The following is a 27873-nucleotide window of genomic DNA, read 5'->3' as shown; positions in this document are numbered from 1 at the left end:
GCTGGTAACTACTTGGCTTGTCAGCCAAGATGTTCCAGAAAACCCATCTTGACATTACATTATTTCTTTAGCTGAAGCTTTTAACCAAAGCATTTTATCCACGACAGTTTCTCGGCATCTCTCCTCCACCCCAACTCCTCACTTTTAATCTATTTATCCCAAATTGGAGATAGGGGGAGTTATTTGGGTTCGGGCTATGCTCCGGGCCCGGACCCCTCCCCCAGGACAGCACGCCAAAATATGCCTACTATTCGCCTTCAGATTAGATGTAAGGGTGAACTCGTGAAATTGTGTATCAACAGTAACGTTATACATATGTATATTGTTTGGATTAACTAGACGAGTAACGTTAGACAGACATTAATGTTTATTCATAACCGTACTGAAAATAAGTTATTATTGTTACTTTCGTCCCACGTTACTTTCGACCCTGCTCTCCCCTAATTATCAAAGAGGGGAAGAGATGCACCCCGTTTGGCCAGGGGTGTTTTTACACCACAGACAAGGTTTGAGAAGGAAAAAATCATTATGAAAATATAATTATATTTCCCTAAAAATGTTCTTCCTAACTTCAGGCCTTATTATCATGTCATATATAACTGTGATGTTCTGTAAAACCACAAACTTTAAAACACTTTAAAACACAAGTCCATATCAGCAACAAAAATATATCTTGACTCCATATATTGGTTATTTTGGAAAAAATCCCAGGTATTTTGAGCAGTAGGATTATAAAAAAAAAAGAAGTGCTAAAATAAAATAAAATTAGCCTATATAAAACTGCAAACATCTATCATTCAGTACTTTTTTACTTAAGTACATAACAAATTGAGTACTTTTGTACTTTCACTTGAGTAAAATTGAAAAAGGAGCAGGCCTACCTTTACTTTTACTGGAGTAATATTTTATTATATGTATCTGTACTTTTACTCAAGTTTATTTAATTTTAACTTTTTATTAATCAAAGAATCCTGAAAGAAGTATCACAGATTCCAAAATAATATTTGGTAGCACAACTATTAATAGTTCTAATAATAATTCATCATATTTTCATGATTTCTAAAGATCATGTGACACTGAAGACTGGAGGAATGATGCTGAAAATACAGCAAATAGATTATATTTTAAAGGATATTAAAATAGAAACCATTATGTTATATATTTTATTTTGATAATTTAGAATTATTACTGAAATACAACCTTTTTTGTTTCAAACAGTTCATTGAACAATAATAAATGAAGTACCTGAAGCTGACAATGAAGTAAATGTATAATAATTAGCAAAGATGATTAATTTAGCGCTGTAAACGCACGTGTGAGGGGCGGAGACGCGCCGCGGAGCGTCAGACGCGCGTGAGGACCAAACACAGCAGAACGGTAGGAAACTTCACTCCTCTTATTATTTCTCTTTTACTATAGCGATTTATTTTTAGATACGTGATCTGAGCGACTCGGTTGATTCAGATCGGGACTTCGGAGCCTGTTCGCGACTCGGTTGATTCAGATCGGCACTTCGGAGCCTGTTCGCGACTCGGTTGATTCAGATCGGCACTTCGGAGCCTGTTCGCGACTCGGTTGATTCAGATCGCCACTTCGGAGCCTGTTAGCAACTTCGGAGCCTGTTCGCGACTTGGTTGATTCAGATCGGCACTTCGGAGTATGTTCGCGACTCGGTTGATTCAGATCGGGACTTCGGAGCCTGTTCGCGACTCGGTTGATTCAGATCGGCACTTCGGAGCCTGTTCGCGACTCGGTTGATTCAGATCGTCACTTCGGAGCCTGTTCGCGACTCGGTTGTTTCAGATCGTCACTTCGGAGCCTGTTCGCGACTCGGTTGTTTCAGATCGTCACTTCGGAGCCTGTTCGCGACCCGGTTGATTCAGATCGGGACATCGGAGCCTGTTCGCGACTCGGTTGATTCAGATCGGGACTTCGGAGCCTGTTCGCGACTCGGTTGATTCAGATCGGGACTTCGGAGCCTGTTCGCGACTCGGTTGATTCAGATCGGCAGTTCGGAGCCTGTTCGCGACTCGGTTGTTTCAGATCGGGGCTTCGGAGCCTGTTCGCGACTCGGTTGATTCAGACCAGGACTTCGGAGCCTGTTCGCGACTCGGTTGATTCAGATCGGGACTTCGGAGCCTGTTCGCGACTCGGTTGATTCAGATCGCCACTTCGGAGCCTGTTCGCGACCCGGTTGATTCAGATCGGGACATCGGAGCATGTTTGAGATTTTTTTTTAATTCAGATCTGGACATCGAAGCAGGAAGTGTTTGTCAAACAGTTAATTGGTGATAAATGAATATTTGGACTTGATGCTTTTTTTTTTACCTGTCGATTCAGCATGTACATGGACCCACACACAAAGGTGGACACACTCTAGACTTAATCATCAGTAGAGCTCTAAACTTTTCATCCATTGTTATTAAGGACGTTATTCATAACCGTACTGAAAATAAGTTAATATTGTTAGCTGATGCTAACTGTCTAGCTAACAAGCTTGCTGGTGCTAACTTGAGGAAATTTTTATAAATAATGTCCAAATATTTTTATTCAACCACCTATATATATATATATATATATATATATATATATATATATATATATATATATATATATATGTGTGTGTGTATATATATGTATATATATATATATTACATCTGGGGAGAAAAGAAAGGATGTGATGTTCAGAACATGGTTACTACAGTAATTATCAAAGAGGGGAAGAGATGCACCCCGTTTGGCCAGGGGTGTTTTTACACCCCAGACAAGGTTTGAGAAGGAAAAAATCATTATGAAAATATAATTATATTTTCCTTAAAATCCTCAGGCCTTATTATCATGTCATATATAACTGTGATGTTCTGTAAAACAACAAACTTTAAAATACTTTGTTCTTACTGGTGAAAATCAGATGGTCATCTCTGTTTTCTCTCAGGTACAACACAGTGTAAGCTTCACAGTGAACATTACTCTCGTCAGCGTAGTCCATATCAACAACAAAAATATATCTTGACTCCATATAGTGGTTATTTTGGAAAAAATCCCAGGTATTCTGAGCAGTCGGATTATAAAAAAAAAAAAAAAAAAAATGTGTTAATATAAAATTAAATTAGCCTATATAAAATTGCAAACATCTATCTTTCAGTACTTTTTTACTTAAGTACATAAAAAATTGAGTACCTTTGTACTTTCACTTGAGTAAAATTGAAAAAGGAGTACTTTTACTTTTACTGGAGTAATATTTTATTCTAAGTATCTGTACTTTTACTCAAGTACTTGATTTGTGTACTTCGTCCACCACTGTCCAAAATAAAACTGCTAAGATGAATTTCCAGCAGGGTTTGACTTTGCAGGGGTTGGTTCCTTTAATCATCACATTTTGTGTACTGTAAAACCGTAACTGTTACTTAACTAATAGCACAATAACTCCACAAAAAGCCACATGATTTGAGGTTCGTTTCATGCCTGCTTTTTAAAATAAAAACTCAAAGGTTTTTTTTTTTTTTTTTTTTTTTTTTACAGTGGTGCCAGTTTTGGTTGCCCCAAGAATCTATCAGTGAACAGTTCTTGAACCATGCACTTTTTTCTTAATTTTTTGATTTTTTTTTAAGAATCTTTTTCCAATACAAAGAACCTGTTGTCCAGTGGAAAGATTCCATAGATGTTAAAGGTTCTGTAACACCCTCGATGCCAATAAAGAACCTTTGATTTTAAGCCGAACTGCTGATTTCAAATCTCTAACCCAAAGCATGAGCAATACTGATTCTCACCTTTGCAAATGCCACTCATCAACACTTTGCTTCGACATTGTGAAATAAGGCAGGTGCATCTGCAAAGCACAGGTGGCCATGTTCATAGTTGATAAATGTACTGTATGTCTTCAGCTGTCTACTAAAAACAAGCCCTTAAAAGCTACAGTACGTGTGCTTTGATGGACAATTGATTTCTCCGCTGGGTTTAGTTTCTTGTCAAACTTCTGTCTTGAAGGTGTTTGGAATATCAGGCTCTTGTGAGTGCGTGGATTGAAGAGTAGCATTGTGTGAAGGTATGTCATGGAGCAGAATGTTTTAAATTAAGTCATCTCATACCTGCAGACTTCATCTGTTTGCTTCCAGAAAACAGCTTATTAAAAAAATATTTTGAACCTTTCGCTTTATAACATTTATTCAAAGGAATAGTTCAGCTAAACATGAAAATCCTCATGTAATTTCAAGCCTGTGAGATCTTCTTTCTTCTGTGGAACACAAAGAGAGAAACTTAGCCAGAAATGTAGCCTGAAAGTGGATCGTGATTTTTTTTTTTCAAAGATCAAAAAAAGGCATAAAGCACCATAAAAGTGACTCACCCAAGTCTCCAAGTGAAGAACAGACTGAAGTGCTATTGAGCTGCTATTCACTGAAACAGCAATCTCATTCATATTTATGTATATCGGAATATGGTGCATCAAAATTTTTAATTTTTATAATGCTAATTACTCCTGCCGGAGTTCTCGTTTATTGACAATGGCTTCCTTGAAAAAGCTTGTAGAGGGACTAATAATGACCAGCTGCTTCCCACACTGCAGCACAAACTAATGAATACCCTTTCAATCATCGCTTGTGATGGATTTAATGGTAAAAATAATTTCCGCCCACAGGCTACACGAAAAAAAAAAAAAAACGGACCGATATAATCAGAATTGCATTGCTCCCAGAGGACCGGCACCACAGCATTCTCAAAATCCGCGTGACCCGGATCGAACGCCAGTGGTAAATGGGCTTCACTGTCTTTGTTTTATTTCATTTTGTGCTTGTTTTTGCTCGATAAGTGATGAATGAAAGGTTTTATTGTATCAGTGTGTATCTCAATGGCTGCCATCTGTCTGAGGGCCCGTTCGTTCGCCGTCGTGGGAGGAAGCGGATTTATTGATTCGATTCTGAGCTGAATTTCCCACAAGTCTCCTTTGCAGACTATGCCAAATCTTTGAGTTGAATGACAAACAGGCTGACAGAAAAGAAAAAATGACTCTTCTAAACGTGTGCCAGGATGTGAACATATTTCCTGAGGACTTTCCTCGCAGGAGACTCACATTTTGGCAGGCTTTGATTGGTTTGATGGCTTTGGCGGCTGCGCAAAAACGCTTGTTTCTCAACATATGAGACCTTTAAGAGGATTTACAATGTTTTGCGCCAGGAGCCTTTGGGTTTGTGTCTCATTAATACCTGAGAATCTCTCATGTTTGTTATGGGATGAAATGAATGCTGCGTACTTGCTGTAGTGCTATGATTTGTGTAATCTTTCTTCAATTCAAGGTCAAGTTGCTGAGGTCTGCACTTTATTATTAAGCTCTAATCTTTATTTAACAATTGATAGGATGAATATGCTAATAGCAACTAAATGCTTTTGTTTACAGTGTTATAAATATAGAAGCCAGATATATAGAATAAAGTCAAGTCACTTTTATTTGTATAGTGCTTTATACAATACTGGTTGTGTCAAAGCAACTATAAAACAATAAACCACTCAGAGTGATTTTTACTGAAGGTTAGAGGTATTCTTATGCGAATAAATCCCTCTTAATATTTAAACCTTGTTTTGCAAAAAAATCATTTAACTAATTTGGTGTTATGTTTTATTATCACAAAATGTGATTGATTGTACAGTGTAGGCCTTGCTGATCTGGTTGCCGCACAATATGAACAGTAAACAAACTCTGCTTTTAAAAGAAGAATACTATTTATTGTACTACTTAATTTCATCATAATATAATGTAATATTTCTTAATGTACACAGAATATATACTTATTTATATATTTGGGCATAAGCTACTACAATGGACACGTTCAGTAAATAAAGCAAACATAGAAAAAAAAAAAAAACATCTGAGTATCATTGGCACAGATGTGAAATACATATTGGAAAAACAAAATCAAACTTAATTGAAAACGTTACAGTCTCACAGTGAATACATTTTCATCTTTTTTTTTCACATTCATGGCTTAATACACAGATCTGGGTGAAAAAAATGGCTATAAATTATTAACTGCTTACCCAACATTTATGGAGACAAGCTGCCTCTTTATAGACACACACACACACACACACACACACACACATCCTAAATATTTATGATTTTTAAATGAGAGTTATTTGGGTAGAAAAAGCAGGATTTTCTACTGGGAGTTGATTGGCTTGTGAAATGACCAAAAAGCCTCTTTGTCCACGAAGAGATATTTATACGTAGCAGTATATTTTTGCAAATAACATAATAATTTCAAATATATTATAGTACATGTTTTGCTAGTGGTTTTCGTGAAACTGATATGTGGGAAAATGAAAAAAATAAAATAAAAGTTAGGAATAGATAATAAAATCAGAAACACATCAACACTTTTGTACAGTACTTTCTCATTCTGAACACATTCTAGTCTGAAAAATTATATTAAATGTGGTTCACTGAAGGGTTTAAATGCTTTAAGTGGATAGAAAATGTGCATTATATATATATATATATATATATATATATATATATATATATATATATATATATATATATATATATATATATATATATATTCTCTTAACGCCCCTGTGAGATGAATAGGTGATTTTACAGCATCTGTGTGACAGTATTTTACACACATAGACACCTGCTTTTGCCCTTGGTCAGTATTCACACTGCAGATCAGCTCTGTTTCCGTAATTAGTATGCTTGACTTGTGTGAGCAAACTCTGCCATCAGCCCAAATTAGCTAGCAAACAAACAAACAAGCTCAGTGCAGCAGAGCATGATGGGTAATGGAGCATTATGCCTGAAGGCTTCTTCAGCGGTAGAAAAAACAGTAGATTCACGTGACATGGTTATGTGTATGGAGGGGCGGAGTTAAATGAGTGGCAATCACAGTGACAGTGTATTTACTGACTAATCAAGCGTCAGTCAGCGTGTACATAAATGTTAAGCAGGGACAGAAAGGGTATCTTCTAACTCTGCTGACACGGCGGCGCTGATCTAAACCCAGTCACATGCTGCTGACAGTGGCATAATGAGACCCAGGACTCACACGAAAACAAGAGCTAAAGATGCTGAAGGAGGTGAAAACCTGAGGTGTGAGATGTTGATGTCACCCTCGAGGAGCAGACAGCTGAAGGACAAACTTAATGGGAAAACTAAGTGTTCTGGGGCCGGAAAGAGATCAATTCAAGGTCAGTCCAGTGTGATACAATACAATAAATAAGTTCCTCCAGTGGAGTACAGAAGTAAAATGGACCAAAAAACAAAAACAAAAAACAGGCTATTTGCTAACTGACAAAGACTATAAAATATATAAAACAAACACAACAGGGCTGCAATCACCATAAGCAGTGGGACATTTCCCTTGATGTTCAATGAACACTTCCTAACTGAAGCAATAAATATGTTAAAAATAATTAAAAAATAACATAAAATAAGGGAATCAGTGCTGAAAAGCAAGTGTTTTGTAATTGAATTAAAAAAAGTAAACTTTCTTATAATCTATATTCATTGCACACAAACTGAAATATATATAAAAAAGAGGGTAAGCCACAGAGGGTCATTGCTGAAAGGGCTGGCTGTTCACAGAGTGCTGTATCAAAATATTTTCATAGAAAGTTGACTGGAAGGAAAAAGTGTGGTAGGAAAAGGTGCACAAGCAACAGGGATGACCACAGCCTTGGGAAGATTGTCAGGAAAAGCCGATTCAATAACTTGGGAGAGCTTCACAAGGAGTGGATTGAAGAAAATATTCAATTTTTGTAATTATTTTTTGAGATACTGTAAGTCATAACTATCAGAATGAAAACAAAAAAACTCTTAAAATATTTCAGTTTGTGTGCAATGAATCAAGAATATAAGAAAGTTTGCTTTTTGGAATTAAGTAACTTTTTTTTAGATGCACCTGTACAATCATTTCTTTGTTAATAATTTTAATTTTACAATATATTAAAATAGAAATTTAATTTATTTAAATTGTAATAATATTTCACTATATTACTGTTTTACTGTATTTTGGTCAAATGAATGCAAGCCCTGGCATGCATACAAGTATTCTTTAATAACCATGAAAACATCTTACCAACCCCAAACTTCTAAACAGTAGTTCCACTGTAGGGTTTTGACTTCACCTCAGTGGAGTTCTGTATATTTGATCTGCTTTAAACCTTTCCATACTATCAAAACCTTTTCTTGCAAATATATTTTCTTATGTATGGAATCAATTTCTGTGCTCCTTTTGTAGTCTAAAAATGTAAGAAAAGAAACTACTATATATTTGAATGCATGAATGTTTGCAAAGTCAAGTATATCGCCTTGACGCCCTGCAAACACTGCAAGTAGAGCATGTACATATTCTCTTAGGTTATTTTTACATGACAACGATGTAGTAAAAAAAGAAGAAACTTTGAATCCCGTTTTCAAAAATTAGCATTTTCAGTCCCCGAAACGCTGCTGTTGTGTAAACAAACAGGCAAACCGAATAAAAAGTTTCCCAATTTTGGCTGAAAACATTGTTGTGTAAATGGCCACTTAGGCTACGTTTACACGACAACAATGTAATCAAAATATGGAAAAGTTTTTACCTTGCATTTTTAAAATGTTTCACGTATACCTGACAACATTTCAAAACGATTTGCGTTTACACATATCTGCGAAAATGGATAAAAATGCTGTATTACGTATGCCAAGCCAGTAGTTGGCACTGTCACCTTGTGAGTAAACAGTACTTGTAGGGAAGTGACGATTATATGTTGTATATGATGCATCTCTGCTGTTGATTGTAATATTGATAAAGTAAATCCACACTTTGCTGAAGAAGCGTTAGTAAACTCTAAAATGCGTAAAAAGTTTCCTGTTTTTGGCTCAAAACGTTGTCGTGTAAATGGCTCCTTAATGTTCAGAAGAGTATTTTACAAAAGCACAATGTAAGGAAATATATTTTCTAGTAAATGTGATAGCAAAACCTCTTTTGCATTAAATTGAGCCCATCCAATCCTGTATATGTAGTTATCCTGAATGGCAACTATGGATGCTCATTTAAACAGCTGAACAGCAGCAAATTAATTTGAAAAATGTCTTACATGAATGTATCATTTTAAAATCAGCTTTATAATGATTGATCATATTATTGTCACCTTTGGAGCTACACTCCTTTGTGTTCCATTGAAGAAAGAAGAACACAGCTTTGGAGCGACATAATGGGTGAGTAAATGTTCATTTTAGTGAACTAACCATTTAAAATGAATGAACGTAACAGTAAAAATTATGGATCAAAGATGTTTAGAAATACTCACTTTTTTGATAGTTAAGGCTGGAATGGTAAATACATTCAGAACATGTTCTCTGTGCGCCTAATGAACATGGTTAAGGGGAAACCGACAGAATGTATTCCATCACAATACATAAACCCCAATGGATTTGGCATATTTTACAGTGATACTTTAGCTTCACAACATAACAGTCGAAACACACAAACTATAAAAGAATGACTCAGTAAAAAGAGACGTAATGAAAAACTCAAACGCCAATGACTGAATTTACTCAAGTATAAACGCCAGTGATATTGACCTCTTCAAGTTACGACCGGCGCAGCAAATATATATTGGGTGACTTGATGGAATGAAGAACCAAGGCAGTTGTTACAAGACCAGCTACAGTACACACCAAATTTACATTCATATAATTAACTCTCCAGTTAGGATTATTTAGTTGTTAAATTTCTACGTCATAAAGCTTTGTTAAGGCGTGTGTAGGCCTCCAGCTGTTAGTTTCCTCTAGTTGCTTAGTATACAATGTTCTTTCTGTACAGACTTTATATCTACTGTATGAATTCAGATTCTGTAAAATTTTGCATCCAAAGACTGAACTGAAAAAAATTCTCGAGCTCATTATGACTCTGAAATAAAATGTGATTGGCTGACAGTACGTGTAATCTGATTGGCTCTCCCACCCAACTCAAGGCATGATGTCATCTGGAAAGCATGGCTATTTGAAGTAGTTGAGCCCGGCCACTAGAAGGAACTTCTCCAGGAAGAGTTCAGAGTCAAGCACCGCGATGTGAGCCGCGCGTCCGATCAGCGTGTTGGCCGTGTTCGGTAATGCGTGGAACACGTTCTGCCTGATCAAACGACAATTTGGAGCACTCAGCAATGGCTGGAGTAAGTTATTAATCATCTCTGTATATACTGGACCTGTTAGAAAGCAAATACAACACATTACTTAAAACTATAAATATAAACTACTAAATATAAAATATATTATGATATTAATCAAAGAAGGGTATATAAGAAGACACAAATTGTTTTATAAATTGTTTTCTTTTTTTATTTAAATTTTTTAAAGAAGTATTCAGTTAGTATATATAAAATATATGACAGTAAAATACTTTTATGTTGTTATAAAATATTTCTATTTCAAATAAAAGCTGTTCTTGAACTTTTTATTCAACAAAGATTCTTGAAAAAAATAAAATAAAATAATCAAAATATATTTAAAAAAATTATAAACAAAGAAAATTAAAAATACTAAAGATCTTTTTATACAAATGTTAAAATAAAATTGCATTAAATAAATACTGGAAATATGTATCATAAAAATAAAATATAATTTCTTTTTTTATTTAATTAAAATGAATCCTGAAAAAATATATCACAAAAATAAAATATTTTAATAACTGTTTTCACTGCTTTTTATTAATAAAAAATGTTTCTTGGGCGTGAAATCAGCATATTAAAATTATTTCTGAAGGTGATTTCAAGAGACTAAAAATTCAGCTGTGACATCACAGAAATATATTACATTTCACAACACACTAGAGTACAAAACATTTCATTACTAATAATTTTAAAATACAGTAATAATATTTCACATTATTACGGTTTTTGAATTATTGGTCAAATATATGCATCTTTGTTTCATTTATGAAAACTGTCTGTTTAATAAATTTATATAAAATACTTTAAGTCTTTTTAAGACTTTTACAAAACATAGAAGGGAAACCAGCTACACAGACCATGTGAATAAGTAAAGTTGTGTGGCTATACTTTGGAAACTGTATGTAACGTTTATCCTGGTACAGTGCCTTGCCCCTTAGACTTCCATTGTAAATGCATTGTAGATTTTTGCTTGTGTTCTTTTTTTATTATTATTTATTGTTATTATCAATCAGCAGCATGCCATAGTCTTGCATATTTTTCAGTTTCAAAGATTTGATGCAATTAAACTCGCAATCCCTGCACGTTCTTTCCCAAAGAGCCTGAGAACTTGTAAACATGACTTCATCTCCAAGCGGATTGATAAAAACCTGCGCACACAAACTCTTGGAAAGCCTACCAATCTGATTGGAACTTGCCATTGTTCTATGTGATCGTAGTCTTAAGTTGTGATCCTCCTAAGGATCCTTCCTACCCGGTTGAAGGAGGATGGGTCCTCCGACGACCGCAAAAACCGGAAGTCGGTGTTTGTGAATTTGGACAGCCTACCCTTCTTTCAGTTCCCTCCCTTAACCGTTGCTCATATCCTGTCGCCTAGCAACCGTGACAGCGCCAAGTAAGACGCGGGTGAAGAGCTCATCGTTCTCTCCCCGGAGCTTTATAAACACTTCTGTCTGCTCTTTCGTCCTTAGAAGCGTTAAAAACAGCTTCAATCACTAATAAATAAGCTGTGTGTAAGGGGATATTCACACAGGCAGTAAGGAAGAAGCTAGTTTACGAAAGTAAACTTTTTTTTTTTTACATATACACGTACAAAAAAAGAATGCTTAATGCTAAAACAAATTGCCTAACTAGAAAACCACTGAAAATATATATTTTTGAAAAGCCAGTTTTTAAAAAACATCGAAAATAATACTCCTCCCCCACTCCGCTACCGCTCGCTTCGTCCTGCCAAAAAGAATTATGGGATAGGTAGGACGCGAAAGGATCCACCACACCCATCCTTCCAATTCGGGGAAAAGGAGGACGCATTTGTGGGCCGCATTTGAAGGATCCTACGAATTTGGACAGCCTTCGTCGCGGCGCTGTGACGTAACATCCTTCAAATGCGTCCTCCGAAGTATGTAGACCCTCTAAAACTCAAATGGCTAAAAATGTTTGTCTGTAATGAAGATAGTTTTTGGTTTACAATTCCCTCAGCTTTGTTTCAAGAATTTGGTGGAATTCAATTTTTGCTCAATTGTGATTTTGATTTATCGAAACTCCCGGTGAAACTATCAACATTCCATCAACAGGTTCTCTTATATTGGAAATTGGCATATAAACACAATTTTACACCTCATACTGTTTCTATCTGGAACAACAAATATATACTGCACAGGAACAAATCTTTATGCTTTAAGAATTGGCTAAGCAGAAGTTTATGGTCGGTAAAGGATCTAATGGATGAAAAGGGTAACCTCTTAGACTATAATGCTTTTACATTGAAGCATGGATTTACCTGTCACCCAAAGGAGTTTTTCACTGTCATTAATGCAATACCTTCTGGATTAAAAATGTTGATGAGATGCTCCCTTTCTTATGCTAAAGTTAAACCAGCTCTTCCTACTTTATTCATTGGAGAAATTAATTTTAAAAGTGTTCATTGTACTAACAAGTATTTAAGACAGATCATCTTAATAACATGTTATCCCTGTCAAATTAAAAGAAACAAGATAGATAACATGTTTAGTAAGAATACTGTAAAATATCTTAGAACAGCTTATTTACATTTTCCTATTCCCCCTAAAGCAAAAGAAACGCATTTCAAAATTCTTAATGAGATTTATCCATCTAATAAATTCTTAAATCAAAAATTTAAAATAGATACTGTCCCCTGTTCCTGCTGTAATATCCATTCTGAAGACACTGACCATATCTTCTTTACATGTAATTTTTCCAAAGTCTTCTGGATATCATTTCAGAACTGGTTGATAGAAAAAGAGGTGGTTGTTGATGGTTTTGCTTTTACTTTACAACATATCTTATTTGGTATTCCCAAAGATTGCTATGTTAACTTTTATTTGATTAATAACATTGTAATAATGGCAAAATATTTCATTCATAAATGTAGATTCTTTAAGTCCCTTCCATTATTTGTGGTGTTTAAAAAAGAACTAAAGTGTTATTCTAAAGCCCTTGAGAGAATGAAAGGTGGGAGTGCGTTGAAGCTGCTTGATCTTTTGATTTCATATGATTTGGTGTGATTTTGTCCCTAAATTTAATTTAATTAGTTTCTATTTATTTATTTTATTTATCTGTCTAAGTAAGTTGTAAGATATGATATAGCCTGCAGTTGCCTTGGTTGTATATATAATTTTGTATTCAATAAAAAAAAAAAAAAAAAAAAAAAAAAAAGTATGTAGACCCTGAATTTGGACACAGCTTTAGTGTGTGTCTGCTCAGAGAGTGTATCCTTCGCTCGACTGTCACACTGACACTCACAGAGGTGCTGATTTCTCTAATCGGTCTCTCAATCCAAGAGAAAAGTACCTGTCGAAGAGCAGCACGCCACTCTCAGAGGTGACAGTCTCATAAAATGAAGAACGCTCTTTTCCCTCTTGCTCTCCCTTTAATTTCCCATCACAGTTTCTTTTAAAAAAATCTCAGGCTTATTTGTATTTTAAATGTAAAAAATTATAGTTGAGGTGATTGATCCTAGAGCGTTTCAGTTGGTTGCTAGGGTGTGTTAAATCATCCTGACATGTTCTGGTTTGGAACAGGAAGTCTTTAAGGCTAACAGACCTGTGGTTCTGTCTTTAAGCGCCGTCCGACACATCTCAATGCGTGCCGAGTGGAAGGGCACATATCGGTCCTGTGGAGAGGCCACCAACACCACGTTCCTGAAAAACTGCAGACCTGGACAAAGAAAGTAAGAAAACATGGGTATGTGTGTATGTGTTTGTGTTCATCCTTGCTTGTCTTTCCATGTGTCTCCACCTGGTTTCTTGCTGAGTGTGTAGAGGAAGGTCTGTCGCAGGTCAGTGTGGTCCCTGAATGTGAGCTGCAGTAGGGAACCGGACTTCTTCAGTTTCTGCATTAGCCACAGACCTGAAGAACAAGGATAGAAAGTCATGTTTGTTAGAACGACATCAAGTTGAGGAAACGATGATGATGAACTCTAGAAAGACTGCATATACAGTACACTACTGATTCAATATTTGGGGCCGCTAGGACTCTTCTGCTCATCAAGGCTGCATTTCTTTGAGAAAAAATACAGTAAAAATAATAATATTCTGACATAATATTACCATTTAAAATAACTTTGTTCTATTTGAGAATACTTTTAAATGTAATTTATTCCTGTGATGCAAAGCTGAATTTTCAGCATCATTGCTCCCCTTTTCAGTGTCACATGATCCTTCAGAAATCATTCAAATATGCTGATTTTCTTGATGAATGGAAAGTTCAAAAGAGCAGCATTTATTTGAAATAGAAGAAGAAGAAAAAAAAAAAACATTTCTGACCCCAAACATTTGAACAGTAGTTTATATCTGTATTTGTGTGTGTACCTGTGCTGACCAGCGTGCTGTTGTTATACAGTGTTCCCAGGTGGGGTCCAGACAGGGACAGGAAGGTGTGCAGTTTACAGAGGTAACAGCGAAATCTGGGTCGGGTCAGCACAGAGCGGATGATGACGTTCCCCAAAGAGTGTCCGATAAAACTGGCAAAAAGAAATAAACAACAAAGGCATGCACTGAACCTTCCGAAAATAAGCGTTCAAAATGAGGATTTCTTTGCAAATTATTCTTTGTACATTGCATTAAGGAATTACGGCTTTAATTAAATCTCTGAGTCATTATGAATCTTTTTACCATTTGCTTTCGAAAAGACATTTGAAACTCTAAACTTCAGAGAACGAACAAAGACTCAGAAGTACATTCAAAAATAATTAAAAGACTGTAAAATTAAGATTAACCCCTTACTAGTAACCCCCCTTTTTTGGCATGGAGACCGAAATTACATACCCAAAATAAAAAGGTTTCTGCTCATGATTCTTTCTGACTAGATACATAATCCACCTTTGTTCACAAAGCTGACACTTTAAAGTTTACTGTTCAGGAATCAGAATCACTCAGGACTGTTATGATAATAGAGATATATAAGCTCAAACATAAAAACAAAAATAAAAATATTAAAAACATATGTTTTAAATGTATTTAAAAAAATGTTGATGTAGGAAATGAGTTTGAAAACACAGTGTAGCTAAGGCCACAAGTCTTCCAAGACTTCATAAAAAATTTCATAATCGAATCTGTAAAACTGTGAATTTTATGAAATATTTTCTAAGGCCATGTCATGTGTGTTTTTAGAGAAGGCTAATCAGATTGATTTATGGCCCTTGTCATCTCTGTAAGATCTCACATGTAAACACTGATGTGTGTTTTATATGTGTGTTTGGCTGTGAAAACTGCCCGTTTCATGATTGTATTGTTCTCACCAAACGAGTCTTTCACACCTCCGCCAGGTATGACACATTATCCGCATTATTCTTTTATCATTATTCTTTTGTTTTTATTCCACCTTTATTAGCCTTGATTGTGGTTTTTCAGGCTTTACAAAGCAACAAAGCAGCGATCTCACTTCAGTCTCTCTTTGCATTTAGCCCTTATTTATCAAAAGTCTTACTATAAAAATACAACAAAACATTTTCTTACGACCTTACGTGAATTATTGAGACAAAAATGCATTATGAAGAAGAAAAGCACCTGCTATTAGTAGCATTGGTGCTAACGTTAGCATCAAGCTACATCTGACAATTTATGAAATTATTAGTACACTTTTACTCAAAACTCACTTTAAACCCCGATCGAGTGTTTATAATAACTTCCTTTAGCGATCAGGGGTGGAATTTGGTCGTTTACTGTTGTAAAAATATGTTATTTGTAGCCTTTTTCATCGCTGCACAAGTTAGCATTTCCCATGTACATTTTCGATTTTTTTTATTAAAACGCCCCAGATCTCAAGAAATTCTCATACCAAGCTTTACTATCGTAATCGCGGGTTTATTATTCGGATATTTTGTGTGTACAGAGGTGTTTCAGTGTTGTTTTGGCCAGATAACTACCAGGAAGTGTGCAGGAAGCATGTGACACGATGGGGCGGTGTCCAGATATGAAACTCTAAGATGGACGTTTGAAAGACCCAATCAGAGTCTGAGTCACACACCGCACGAGCTGTGACCACTGCACGCACACAGAGATCGCTGGGAGAGGCTGTTTATCATCTGATCGCGTAAATCCGTGGAAAATGAATAGAAATGACGATTCTGTCTGAAGAAATATGAAGTAAACATCAGTAAATATATCCATATATCTCCGCAGATATGCATCTTTTGTCTATAAATCCTTATTGACGCTGTTCAGTGAGTCTATGTGAACACAAATAAACCGCTCTTGACGTGATTGAATATGAGTGAGTTGTGAATTTCTATTCAAAATGTGGCATAATACGGATTTATTATTTTGCACTCCTGACATAAATCACTAAATATCTGTCACTGCAACAATGTTTTATCAAAATATTGGTCAAATATCGAAGCTTGAGTCTTTAAACTTTCCATTGATGCACAGTTTGTCCAGATGAAGTAAGACAGTGATGTTTAATGTGCTGTGAAAGTGAAACAATAATAAACTGGGGCCGTCAGCGATGTTTGCACGCAAAGGGGTTAAACAGCTTTATATGAACTAAGAGACAGATTTGATATATTTTCCAGCGTTTCATGTGAATATCTTCAGATTTTATTTCTTCTTAAAGCCAAACAGACTTTTTTTTACTTTACTGCCATCTTGTGGTAGTAGTAAGTATAATTTATACATTTTTAGTGGGCTCAGTGGAGCCATCCAGGAGCCATTATTACGCTTCAACTACTGTGTATTCACCTTTGTGTTCACTGACTAAAAGCATATCTTTAACCTGAAGCTTTATACTCCATGCTATAGTATACTTGATATCTGAATCAAACATTTTGAATGCAAACCTTGACTACAACATACTATTTCGTAAGCAGCTAAAGATAATACATTTGTTAAATTGTTCATGACTATCCAGATGTAAGGACAAAGCTAATAAGGCTTACAACTTTAATGGCTCTCAAATGGTTGTGGCAGATATATCTACTGCCCAACCACAAGGGGGCATGCTAGTCTGTGTTTCGTGTTTTTGTGTAGTGTGTGTGTGTTTGATCACAGGGTTTTAAGTCATATAGTTTCAGTTTTAACAGGGTGGGTAACATGGCCTAGTTTAGACCTTGCTGGTTGCTTTTGTAACTATTCAATCTGGATTCAGAAAGCATGAAATTGAGTGTTTACATCTGTTCAGACTCATAGTTTGAGCTCTAATGCAATGCTGATATTGACTGTGGTTTGGTTGTGCTGCTATAATATCAATATGATGGTGAGTTTTAATGAGGTTGTGTGTTTATAAACCTGATTCGATGGATGGTGAGGTTATACAGCTGGATGTGCTGAATTATCTCGTCCAGAAGTCTGTCAGTCATGGTGTCAAAATCTGCAAAGGTGTCCGTCTAGAGACAGAAGATGACAGTGACAACAGAAAGCTGATCAAACTTGTACTTGGAACCAAAGTTGTGATTGGTTGTTGAGGGGCATTGTAGATTTCTGATTGGTTGTTGTGTGCATGCTAAAATAAGCTGGTCGGATGTTCTACCTGGTTGCGTTCTGACATGAGGAAATCCAGTCTAGATCCAGGCAGCCCGAGCTCAATAAACGTCTTGACCAACCGTAGATCTGCGCTATTTCCTGGTAAAAACAAACGCACACACGCAAAACTATTTAATACAGATGCAGCTATAATTTTTTACACCTTAAATATTTGGCAGATCTATAGGAATCCAAATCTCTTCAAGTTTGGAACGCTTACCATCAAGTCCATGGACACACACCACGAGGTGGATCCCATCCTCAAACTCTGTGTCGTCTTCCTCAGGAGGGAAGTATGGATGATCGGAGGCGAGGTAAGGCAGGTCACTGTAGAGAGTGCCTCTAAACACCAGCTCCCTCAGCATGGCTTCCTTTTCCTTATAGAAGCTTTAAGACATCAGAGCAAAACTGTAATAATTCAGTGAGCAATACATTCAAATTCTGTTTAAAGGGGATTATGCGAATCTTCCCACATTGTGACATAGACGTTATAATGGTTATAATGAGTCGTTTTTGGAGGGCGTCATTGACTCTTAACTTTTATAAAGGATATCTCTTTTGATCTGAGACTTTAGTCTTTGCAACTTTACAGATCAAGAGCACTTTAAAAAGAAAAGAAAAAGGGGGAAACTGAAAATTCGGTCTGTACATATGTTCGTACCTCCTTATGACTGGTAAGAAAATGTAAATATCTAAATTCTAAAATATACATTTTGTTTGATATTAGTGAGTAATCAAAATTAACTTACTTAATCATTCTCTCATTGATTTCCTGATCAGTGCCGAATGAGGAGTTGGAGGAAATTATTCCAAATGAGCCTAGGGGTTGATGGGTAATGGGGGAGGTGGCCTGGCGTGTGGAGATTCCGCTAACCGATGGTGAATCACGTAGCACAGACGAGAAGGGCAGACATGTGGGAGCGCATGACACCGACAGGTTGACTACCTCCACCACTTTTTTATTCACGAATGCCAGACCTGTACTTGGCACTTTACTGGCTCGGCTCTGCCCCTCTAGTGCCTGCTGTTCTCTCTCATTGACCGGAAGCATGATGAGATCAGCAGGCATGTATTTCTCATTGGCAGCAATTTTGTAACTGCTCTTGGCATTGATTGGTGGATCTGGAAGGTTCTCCATACTTACTACTTCAAATTCATTCAAATTAATGTGACAGACACTGATGCCATCGGGGCCCTTTTGATATATGTTTGATTCTAGGACCCTCTTGTGTTCGCAATATTCATTTTCACAGCTACAGATCTCTGTGGTGTCATCAGTTAGACCAGAATGGGCTTCACGTAATATGTTTGCTTGACATTTCTCTGAATTTTGCGTTGGTTCCTCCACTGTGGCATTTTCAACACCATTGATCGTCCCAAATTGCTGGTGTAGTAACATTACTGGATTAGCAAATTCAAGATCTGCTGTTTCCTGATTGGACAACTCATCCACGTCTATCTCCTGATTGGTTGTTTCCCCTCTGTCCTCTTTAGTAACCCATTGAAGTTTCTGCTTCATTTCTTTGGCTGCTTCCTCACTTTGCCTTAGCTGATGTGCCGAACAAATATTCCCCTTCTTTTGATTGGTTGTTTCCTCTCTGTCCTCCCTAGAATTGCCTTGAATATTCCGTTTAACCTTATTGGCTGTTTCATCAATGAGACTCGTGAACTTCTCCTGATCTTCTCCTGGTGTTTCATGATCTTCCTCTGTGTCGTCAGGACTGCTGATCTGTGGTGCTGAGGCGGATTTGGTCAAAGTATTGAGCTGCCTCTCCTCCTCCTCTTCATAAGGCAGGGAGCTTATGGAGGTCAGAGAGGCCTGCGTGGGAAGGCTGCCGTGACTTTCCATCTGTAGGCCCTCCAAAGAGCTCTGATGCGCCGGCTGACGCCGTGCCAAGTTCTGCAAGATGTCACGACTCCCTCCGACAATTCCTCGACCCTCCAGAGTCCAGGCCACAGAGCTTGGCTCGCTCTCAATACCAGAATCTGAGATTAAGGAGGAGGAGCGGTTCATTAGTTTAGCCCCGCCCAAGAATATGCCCTTGGGTGGGGTTTCAGACAAGCGACGGATCTGTTGTAGAACATTACGAGTAGGGGACATGGCTAAAGTGTCGGTTCCCAGTGAGTTGGTGTTCAGTAGATTAGCTGTATCCTTGCTCCCATAATCCTTTGCAGGTGCTTCAGTGTATCTGTTATCTAATACTGACTGTGGCTCGTCGTTGCCAAGACTCCCAGAATTGCCTGGTGTTTCAAGATGGTTGTCATGGTTATGAGTGGGCAAGAACTCAAAGCTGTCAAAGCTGGTGAGGTCGGGAGGTTCTTCAGCATCCGTCGGAACAAGCAGCAAAGTCTGTACGGTATTAAAATCGGTATTTTGGGTAACATTTGTTTGTTTTAGATCTGCACGATCAGATTCAACAAAGTCAGCTGCTTCTTTTTGGCAACTAGCTTTCTCAGGGTTACCTGTATCTATTGCTTCATCGCTGTCTACAGACCTACAGTCAACATCGAATCCTTCCTCAGTTTCACACTGGCATGTGGCCTTATCGTCAGAATCAGTTCTTGAATCTGAGGTTGTGATACATTCGCTTCTATAAATATCAGTCTCTCCCACATGGCCAATCAGAGTCTCTGCTTGAGCTCCGGTCTCTTTATTGTCAGTGATGCAGTCCTCCTGCTGGCCAATCAGGGCCATGTATGTGGGCAAGTCCATGTAATCTTCACAGGGAGGTTCATCAGGGGGTGCTGCTGGTGAATTGGTGTCCCGTGTTTCCTCAACCGGACTGATGGTTTGATCTTTCAACCCTGTTGGCTCAGGACATGGCTGAGAGTTTAAGACAGTCTGATTTTCCACATGGAGGTTGTAGTCTAGAACAGAGAAAGAGAAAAGTGCTCAACTATATTATTTTGTTTAATAAAAACTTGAGGATACTTTAAAATGTGTCTTTTTGTTTGTTCAGTTGACTTATTAATTTGTTGATTAATTTGATTGTAAAAAAATATATATTTTTATTTTTATTTTTTAATTCAATATTTTTTATATATATTTTTATTATTTAATTTACATTGGCATTCTTGTTCATGCATTTGTTAGTTTGTTGGTTCATCACTTCATTTACACTTGTTTCTCATTGATTTGTTAGTCTGTTAATAATACATTTGTCTTTGTTCGCTATTTGTTTGCTTGATCATTTTTTCACTTATTTGTTTTTTTTAGTTCTGTTTGTTTTTCAGATCTCTTATTCATTTGTTTATTCATTTATACATTAATTCTTATATGTATTTATTTATTCTAGATGTTTTGTTTGTTCATTTACTCTTTTGTTCATTCAAAAGTTTGTTCATTCTTTCAGTGATTTATATGTTTAAAATGATCACATTTTTGTTTTTATTCATTAATTAGTATGCCATTTCATTGTGTTTGTTCATACAATCATTTATATGGCAATTCATATATTTATTTGCTTGTTCACTGATTCAGTAGTTTTAAGTTCTAAATATTTAGTTTCTTCATTTATTCTTTTGTTCATTTATAGGTTTGCTCATTCATTCTGTGATTTGTTTGTTTAAATGCTCAATCATTTATTCATTTGTTTGCTTGTTTGTTTGTTTAGATGCTCATACTTTTGTTCATTCATTCATTTGCTTTCTTTTAAACAGGGTCACTGCTTGTTGTCACCTAAACAGGGCGTGTCCACGTATCTGTCCTCAAAGATGATTGGCAGGCTGCTCCAGTCTCCATCGATGTCCAGGCATTCCACAGGAAGTGGAGGCATTCGGAGCAGGTAATCAGAGTTGCGCATCTCTGTGGCCACCTGTGCATGTCTGTTGATACTGTCATGAAAGATACACAGCAGTTTCAGACTTATTTATTTTTATTTCATTTTTATTTTTGGTAAGGGTTACGATTAGTATTAATTACAGTAGCTTTAATTATAATAATTAAGGTTATTTCTCAATTTACATAGCTAGTTATATGTGAGTAGGCCTACATGTTTAAAAGAGAAAGACTGAGACTATACTATAGTAAAAGACTCACAGGTCCTCCTGAAATGTGAGTGAGGACTCTTTGGGATGTTCAGTGAAGAAATATGCTTCAGAAAATCTCCTGACCTGCACAGACACACACATTCCATATATATATATATATATATATATATATATATATATATATATATATATATATATATATATATATATATATTGCAAGCAGAAATATTTTATAAAGGAACCTCACGTATGAGAGAGAAAAAAAAAAATGTGTAGCAAGATCTCATAACCAAGGGTTAGAAAAGAAGACCTAAAATGCTCAAGAAGCCTTTGCAACTCATTTTACTTCTCTAATGCGATGTATTTCTAAATGAAAAATTATATTCAACAAGAAATGTAGTCCAGGACTTCCCAGCCCAATATAAAACCGCTCTCACCCTGAGTGTGTGGTGCTCCTGGGCCAGATGTGAGCGGATATGTGGATTAGGAACCGTGGCTTCCAAAAACTGTGTCCAAAGAGCAGACAGCTGAGCACAGAGCTGAGTCAGATCTTTACTGATCTGTTCTGCTACCTTCTCATGACCGCTCTGCAACTACAGAGAGAGAGAGAGAGAGAGAGAGAGAGAGAGAGAGAGAGAGTCAAAACAATCAATCTTATTTAGCCACAGAACAATATTATTATTGTGAAGGTGTTTTACGTGAATCATCATATTAATGGTATGTTTTTACAGGAACTTCATGAGTAAATTGTTTCACAAACCTGCAGTTCAGTGGTGAGCTGGTTTAATGTTTCTTCAAGAGGAAGGTCCTCTTGAAATGAAAACATAAGGAGAGAGTTAGAAAACTTTTGTGGTAATACTATACTTTTCTTTAAGGACCATTTTAATTATTTTTTAATTTTTATTTTAATTAAATTCTAAAACTATTCACTTTCATTCTTTTATTAGCATTTATATGCTTGTGTTACATCATATAAATATTAAAGTTTCACCTGCTCCTCCTTAGTGTAACTTTAAAGTTAAAGTGCCCCATTAATGAAATGAAATCATATGTAATTTCAATGAAATAAAAGGTTCGTATCTCCGTTCATCAACATCTTCATAACTACTCGCACATGGCATGCTGGGAAAAAAAACACTAGGCTAAATCATGTGCACGATTTATTAAATAGTTCCCTCAATTTTGTAATTGTGCACACAATTTAGCAAATTGAGGGAACAAAATAATAATCATGTGCAGGTTTTAGTACAATACATTGAGGAAACAAATTAGGAAACCGTGCACACAATTTATTCATTTTTTCTTGCATGTCATGTTATGCGGGGCTCTGTACCCCAACAACTTGTTATGCAATGTATGCAAGGTCAAAAAACTTTTATTGTCTTATAATTTGCATTTATTTTTTTTTACCTTACTTGCTCAACAACTCCCAAACAATTGGCTAAACAATTCATTTTTCCAAACCCCTCCTTTGCATGACCGTAATTGGTCGATTGGTCTCATTGTCATTTCATCACGCCTGTAATGCCTGATAAAGCTTCGTTTGTGAGCGCAGTGTTGCTTTGTGTACAACACTACTGGGGAAACCGCTATTTTACTGCTCCAAAAGTAGCACCTAGTGGCAAAGAATGAATTTGCATTTTCATTCAGACCAACAAAAGGATCAACAAGTGGGCGGAGAATATGCTAATATTTCCTGTTGACGTCAACATAAAACGGCTTGGGATTCAATTTAAAAAAACGACTCGTTTCAATGATTCAGAGTCGACTGAATCACTTTATCCATGGTGCATTTCTAGATTTAAAACTTTGCAGTGTGTTTTCATTCACTTAGAGCTGTGTTACACACTGCATGAAAGATAGATTAAAAAAAATCCATAAAAGGGGCACTTTAATTCATACATAAAATTCTTATTTACTCACACTCATGTTGCTGTAAACTGTAAAACAAGTAATCTAGGCTGTTTTTCTCACAACCACAGTGAATAAGTCAGGCTTTAAAAGTGAAAGCATGACTGAGATTATCAATCAATAAAATGTTGTTTATTCCTGCGATGCTGAATTTCATTAGCAGCTTTACTCCAGTCGTCAGTGTCGCATGATCCTTCAGAAATCATTCTAATACGCTGGTTTGCTGCTCAAGAAGCTTTTCTTATTATCAATTTTAAAATTAGTTGTGCTGAATAGAAATAATAAAAACAACAACAACAACTATCGAATAGCTTCAAAGTTGTATTAGCTACTTTTATGATGCTGATATGAGGCTTTTATGTCCTTTTTTTTCAATTCATGAAAACTGTGTGCTTTTTGTTTCCCAAGAAAGAACACCTTATGGATTTTGAAGGTCATTAGGGTGAGTAAATGATGACAGGGAACTTGGGTTTCATAAGAGTTTGTGATTATACCCATCTCTATGTGCTGCAGTTGAGGGATCTCCTTCATTAGTGCGGTGTAATAGGAGCGCAGAGCTCTGTGAGCCGCCAGCAACAGTTTACAGATGCGCCGGTGCCACGTGTAAGCTCTCTGCAGACAGTTCTCCGACGGCACGTAAAAACTGCCCTGTAAACAAACACACATTCACACAGGACATACGAGTGGAGGTCAGATTACACTGCGTGTCACACTTCTTCCTTGTTATTTCTGCACACGCATAACCAGGTAGCTAAACGCTGAACAAGGAAGATAGGAATATCCTCAAGACACCTTGCCTGTTTGTCTGTCCATCTGATATCATATTTGTGTGAAGTGGTTGTTATGAGCAGCAGCTGTATATTTGTTTGGTCGAGCCCGAAGCTCAATAATTAGATGAAGATCAAACACAGAGTAAAACTTTAAACTCAGTCAGTTTCCCAGCAGTAAAATAGGAGAAGTGTGCATACGTGGCACTCGCTTATGGAGAACGAGAGACATCCTGCCGACAGGAAGTGCACTGATCTAATGTAACGTAATGTAAACATATGAACTCATAACTACATTGAGATCATTTATATGATGTCTATTTTAACATAATGTCTCTTTGATGTAGTTTCTCAGTAAAAGCAAATCGACATAATAAAGTTAAAACAGTAAAATTGTGAAAGATTATTACACTTTCTATTTTCTATTTGATTAATTTCTCCAGACTTCAGCGTCACATGATCCTTCACAAATCATTCCAATATACTGATTTGCTGCTCAGGAATCATTTCTTATTATTATCCATTTTAAAAACAGTAGTGCTGTTTTATATTTTAATGGAAGCCATAAGACATGTTTTCTTTTCTTTTTTGATGAACAGAAAGTTCTAAAGAACAGCATTTATTTGAAATTTGAAAATCTTTTGAAACATAATAAATATTTTTACTGTCACTCTTGATCAATTAAATGTGTCCCTGCTGAAATAAAATTATTATTTATTAAAGACACACACATTTGATCTATAGAGTCTGTAAAGTTTCACTATAATAAAGTGTCATAAAATAAAATGTCAAAAGCAGTTCCTTGTTACCTTTTCATACTAGTGTGGAAACACAGGCTTCTATGAATCTAAAACATTAAATACAAGTTATTTTTAAATGTACAATTTTATTATTAACAGAAAACGCAGGTGATGCTTTAAATGTTTGGAGCAAAGGCTCGTAACTGCTGATGTAGGGCTGATTGTGAGTTTGTTGGGCCTCTATTATGTCTTTACTGCATACCTGTGTATACTGTGTAATATCTGTGTGTATGTTTGTAAAGAGAGTGCTGAACGCTGTCATTATATGTGTCAAGCTTTGTAATCTACATTCAGTTATGTCCTTTTGACTCAAACAGATGCTTTCTACTGACATTTCTCACATTTTAGTACCTGTGACAGCTGGAAAACACACAAGTCAATATTTCTCATAGGTCATAGTTCACAGAGACAAATTTAATGTAAGAAATCGTCTGCACAAGGTAGAGTAAACGTGCCAGCTTGCATTGTGGGATAGTGTCATCTGTTTGCGGTCAACATGTGTAGAAATACATTCATGCAAATCTGAAACCATACAGAAGCTCATTAGAGAAGCATTGATGTCCAATTCACGAAAAATTGTTTGTATGAGTTGAATCTTTTCAGTGAATCATCTGATTCACAAAACTAGTCTGAATGATTTGTATAGGAATCCGTCTGATCTGGTTCAACTGAAGCAGTAAATGGAGTGAATAAAATTCAAATTTACTTAATATTTTATTTATTCTAAATTGACTTTGAAGTTGTTGTTCACTGAACTAAAGGCTGATGTTTGATTCAGAATTGTATCATATTAAAATGCAGTTTTTGCATAAATTTAGAAGTATCTAATGCATTTAATAATGAAAACATCTTTCTAAATTTCTCTTTTATGTTCTACAGATGAAAGAAAGCCAAAGGGGTTTGGCATAAAGGTGCGTACATTATTTATTTAGATACATTTTGGTTTAACCATATGTTGCTTTTGCTACTAACTCATCACTTAATAAGCTTAATAATCTTATCTTATGTCACAGAGTGAAAAGCAGCACATTATGTCCTTCATTGTAAAGTAGTATTCCATATAGAAAGCAGAGAGAGAGAGAGAGAGAGAGAGAGAGAGAGAGAGAGAGAGAGAGAGAGAGAGAGAGATGCTTGCTCTCATGTTTGAGGCCGTTAAAGCTGGGCTCCTTACGATGATCAAACGCTGCCTCCCTCCAGAGAAACGCTGTACTTAATAAAGTGCCCTGCAGGGGGGGTGTTAACGTAGGACCCATACGGAGACAAGAAGCCTCGTTAGGATTTCCTGCCTAAATGGAAATCTCCACAGGCAAGAGAAAGCTCTCATTTCATCCAGTCAGAAAAAATAAATAAAAAAGACTTGAACTATCTACAAGCCTAGAAGAGCATCAAAGACCAGTTTCAGTGCTGTCAGCATTCAGGTTAGATGTGAGATAGCAGGACTGAATTAAATTAAATACTTCGAGTTCAGTACAGTCATTTAAACAATTATTTGATTATGTGCATATGCAAAATTATGAGTTATGACGATCATGTTAGATGAATGTGGTTACCTCTGTTGGCACAGGTTTGCAATATCCCGCCCCAAACATATTCTCCACTGACATCACAGAGGGCGGAGCTTCGCTCTCTGGAGAGCCTTTACCGAGCCACGCCCCCTTACCACTGCGCGCGAAACTAGAGAAAGGCAAATGACAGGCTGTGAGTTCCTGTGGGGTGATCAGTGTGTGCAGCTGTTACCAACTAGACTAACATAAGGGATCTCAGTGGGAACAGCTCAAAAGATATTCCATTATCCAGGCATGGACGATCATTCGTACAACATATCTGTGTCAAAACAATTCCTGCTGGTCCTCATGGAAAACCCAAAGACACACAAATGCCTGATTAGTTTATAAAAGTCAGTCTTTAGAATATTTGTCACTAATGAGGCTTCTGATCTCTGAAAACCATTACACATGACAGCTTACAAACACACACACTTCGGATTTGAAAAGTTTTACTTTCAGGAGAGGTCAGAGAACGATATAGCACTTTAAAAGCTGACTATTAAAGAACAGATCTACGGCAGTGAAAATACATCACATCCTTCCAGTAACACCTCCTACAAACAACAGGTACAGATCCAACAGACTATACACAGTATTCACCATTCATCTAGAAAAGCTGGCAATTTGATGTGACCATGCTAACAAGCACATTATTGCTTTGTAATTTAATTTAATTCAAAATATTTAATTCAATATTTATTAAAAGAAAGAAGTATGTAAAGTAAATAAATAATACTTGCCTTGCTAAATTAATCGTGAAATTATCTAAAAAAAAAAAACAAATTCTATACATAAAATAACTGGTGATGTTTTATTATTATTATTATTATTATTATTGTTGTTGTTGTTGTATACAGTCATATTGGGTTATATAAAGTGTGAATGCGAATGAGAACTACATTTATTATAAATGTTTTATTTAATAAATATTTATTTAAACTAAAATATTAGTCTTTAGTAACTATAAATAATAATGATTATTATTATTAATAATAATTAATTAATAATAAAAATAATAATAATTCATTAATAATTCATAAATAATAATTCATCAATAACAATAATAATTTAATTATTGCTGCTTTGTAATATAATACATTTATTTTTATTTGGAAAAAAATGTTTTCACAAAACTAATGATTAAATTACATAGAATAATAATAATAATAATAATAATAATAATAATAATATTATTATTATTATTATTATTATTATTATTATTTGATGTAATTTT

At 36.0% G+C, this 27873-nt stretch overlaps 1 protein-coding gene and 1 long non-coding RNA gene across 3 annotated transcripts in view; one reads left to right on the top strand and one right to left on the bottom strand.

Moving 5' to 3' along the window:
* Window positions 1-6543: 6543 nt before the first annotated feature.
* LOC127935451 (protein FAM135B-like) overlaps window positions 6544-27873 on the bottom strand; it is a 59560-nt gene continuing 38230 nt past the window's right edge. Inside the window, exons 7-20 of one of the 2 annotated variants that reach the window (XM_052533327.1) lie at window positions 26643-26766; window positions 24020-24173; window positions 22375-22424; window positions 22052-22207; window positions 21664-21737; window positions 21304-21458; window positions 18374-20492; window positions 17845-18011; window positions 17632-17723; window positions 17391-17488; window positions 14475-14626; window positions 13903-14013; window positions 13708-13821; window positions 6544-10182 (exon numbers count right to left, since the gene is read on the bottom strand). In XM_052533327.1, the coding sequence (XP_052389287.1) occupies window positions 9977-10182; window positions 13708-13821; window positions 13903-14013; window positions 14475-14626; window positions 17391-17488; window positions 17632-17723; window positions 17845-18011; window positions 18374-20492; window positions 21304-21458; window positions 21664-21737; window positions 22052-22207; window positions 22375-22424; window positions 24020-24173; window positions 26643-26766 (3772 nt within the window). In that variant the 3' untranslated portion in view covers window positions 6544-9976. Of the gene's footprint in view, window positions 10183-13707; window positions 13822-13902; window positions 14014-14474; window positions 14627-17390; window positions 17489-17631; window positions 17724-17844; window positions 18012-18373; window positions 20493-21303; window positions 21459-21663; window positions 21738-22051; window positions 22208-22374; window positions 22425-24019; window positions 24174-26642; window positions 26767-27873 lie in introns of those variants that run through there. The other variant, XR_008148090.1, reaches the window with a different exon arrangement.
* LOC127934846 (uncharacterized) lies at window positions 13325-27390 on the top strand. Its single transcript, XR_008147914.1, has 5 exons — window positions 13325-13485; window positions 13727-13834; window positions 21285-21409; window positions 25972-26003; window positions 26657-27390. It is a non-coding gene; the product is annotated as an uncharacterized LOC127934846 (long non-coding RNA).

Source organism: Carassius gibelio, chromosome A19, assembly GCF_023724105.1.
Source record: "Carassius gibelio isolate Cgi1373 ecotype wild population from Czech Republic chromosome A19, carGib1.2-hapl.c, whole genome shotgun sequence".
NCBI classification, from domain to species: Eukaryota; Metazoa; Chordata; class Actinopteri; order Cypriniformes; family Cyprinidae; genus Carassius; species Carassius gibelio.
This window is presented reverse-complemented; position numbering and strand designations above follow the sequence as displayed.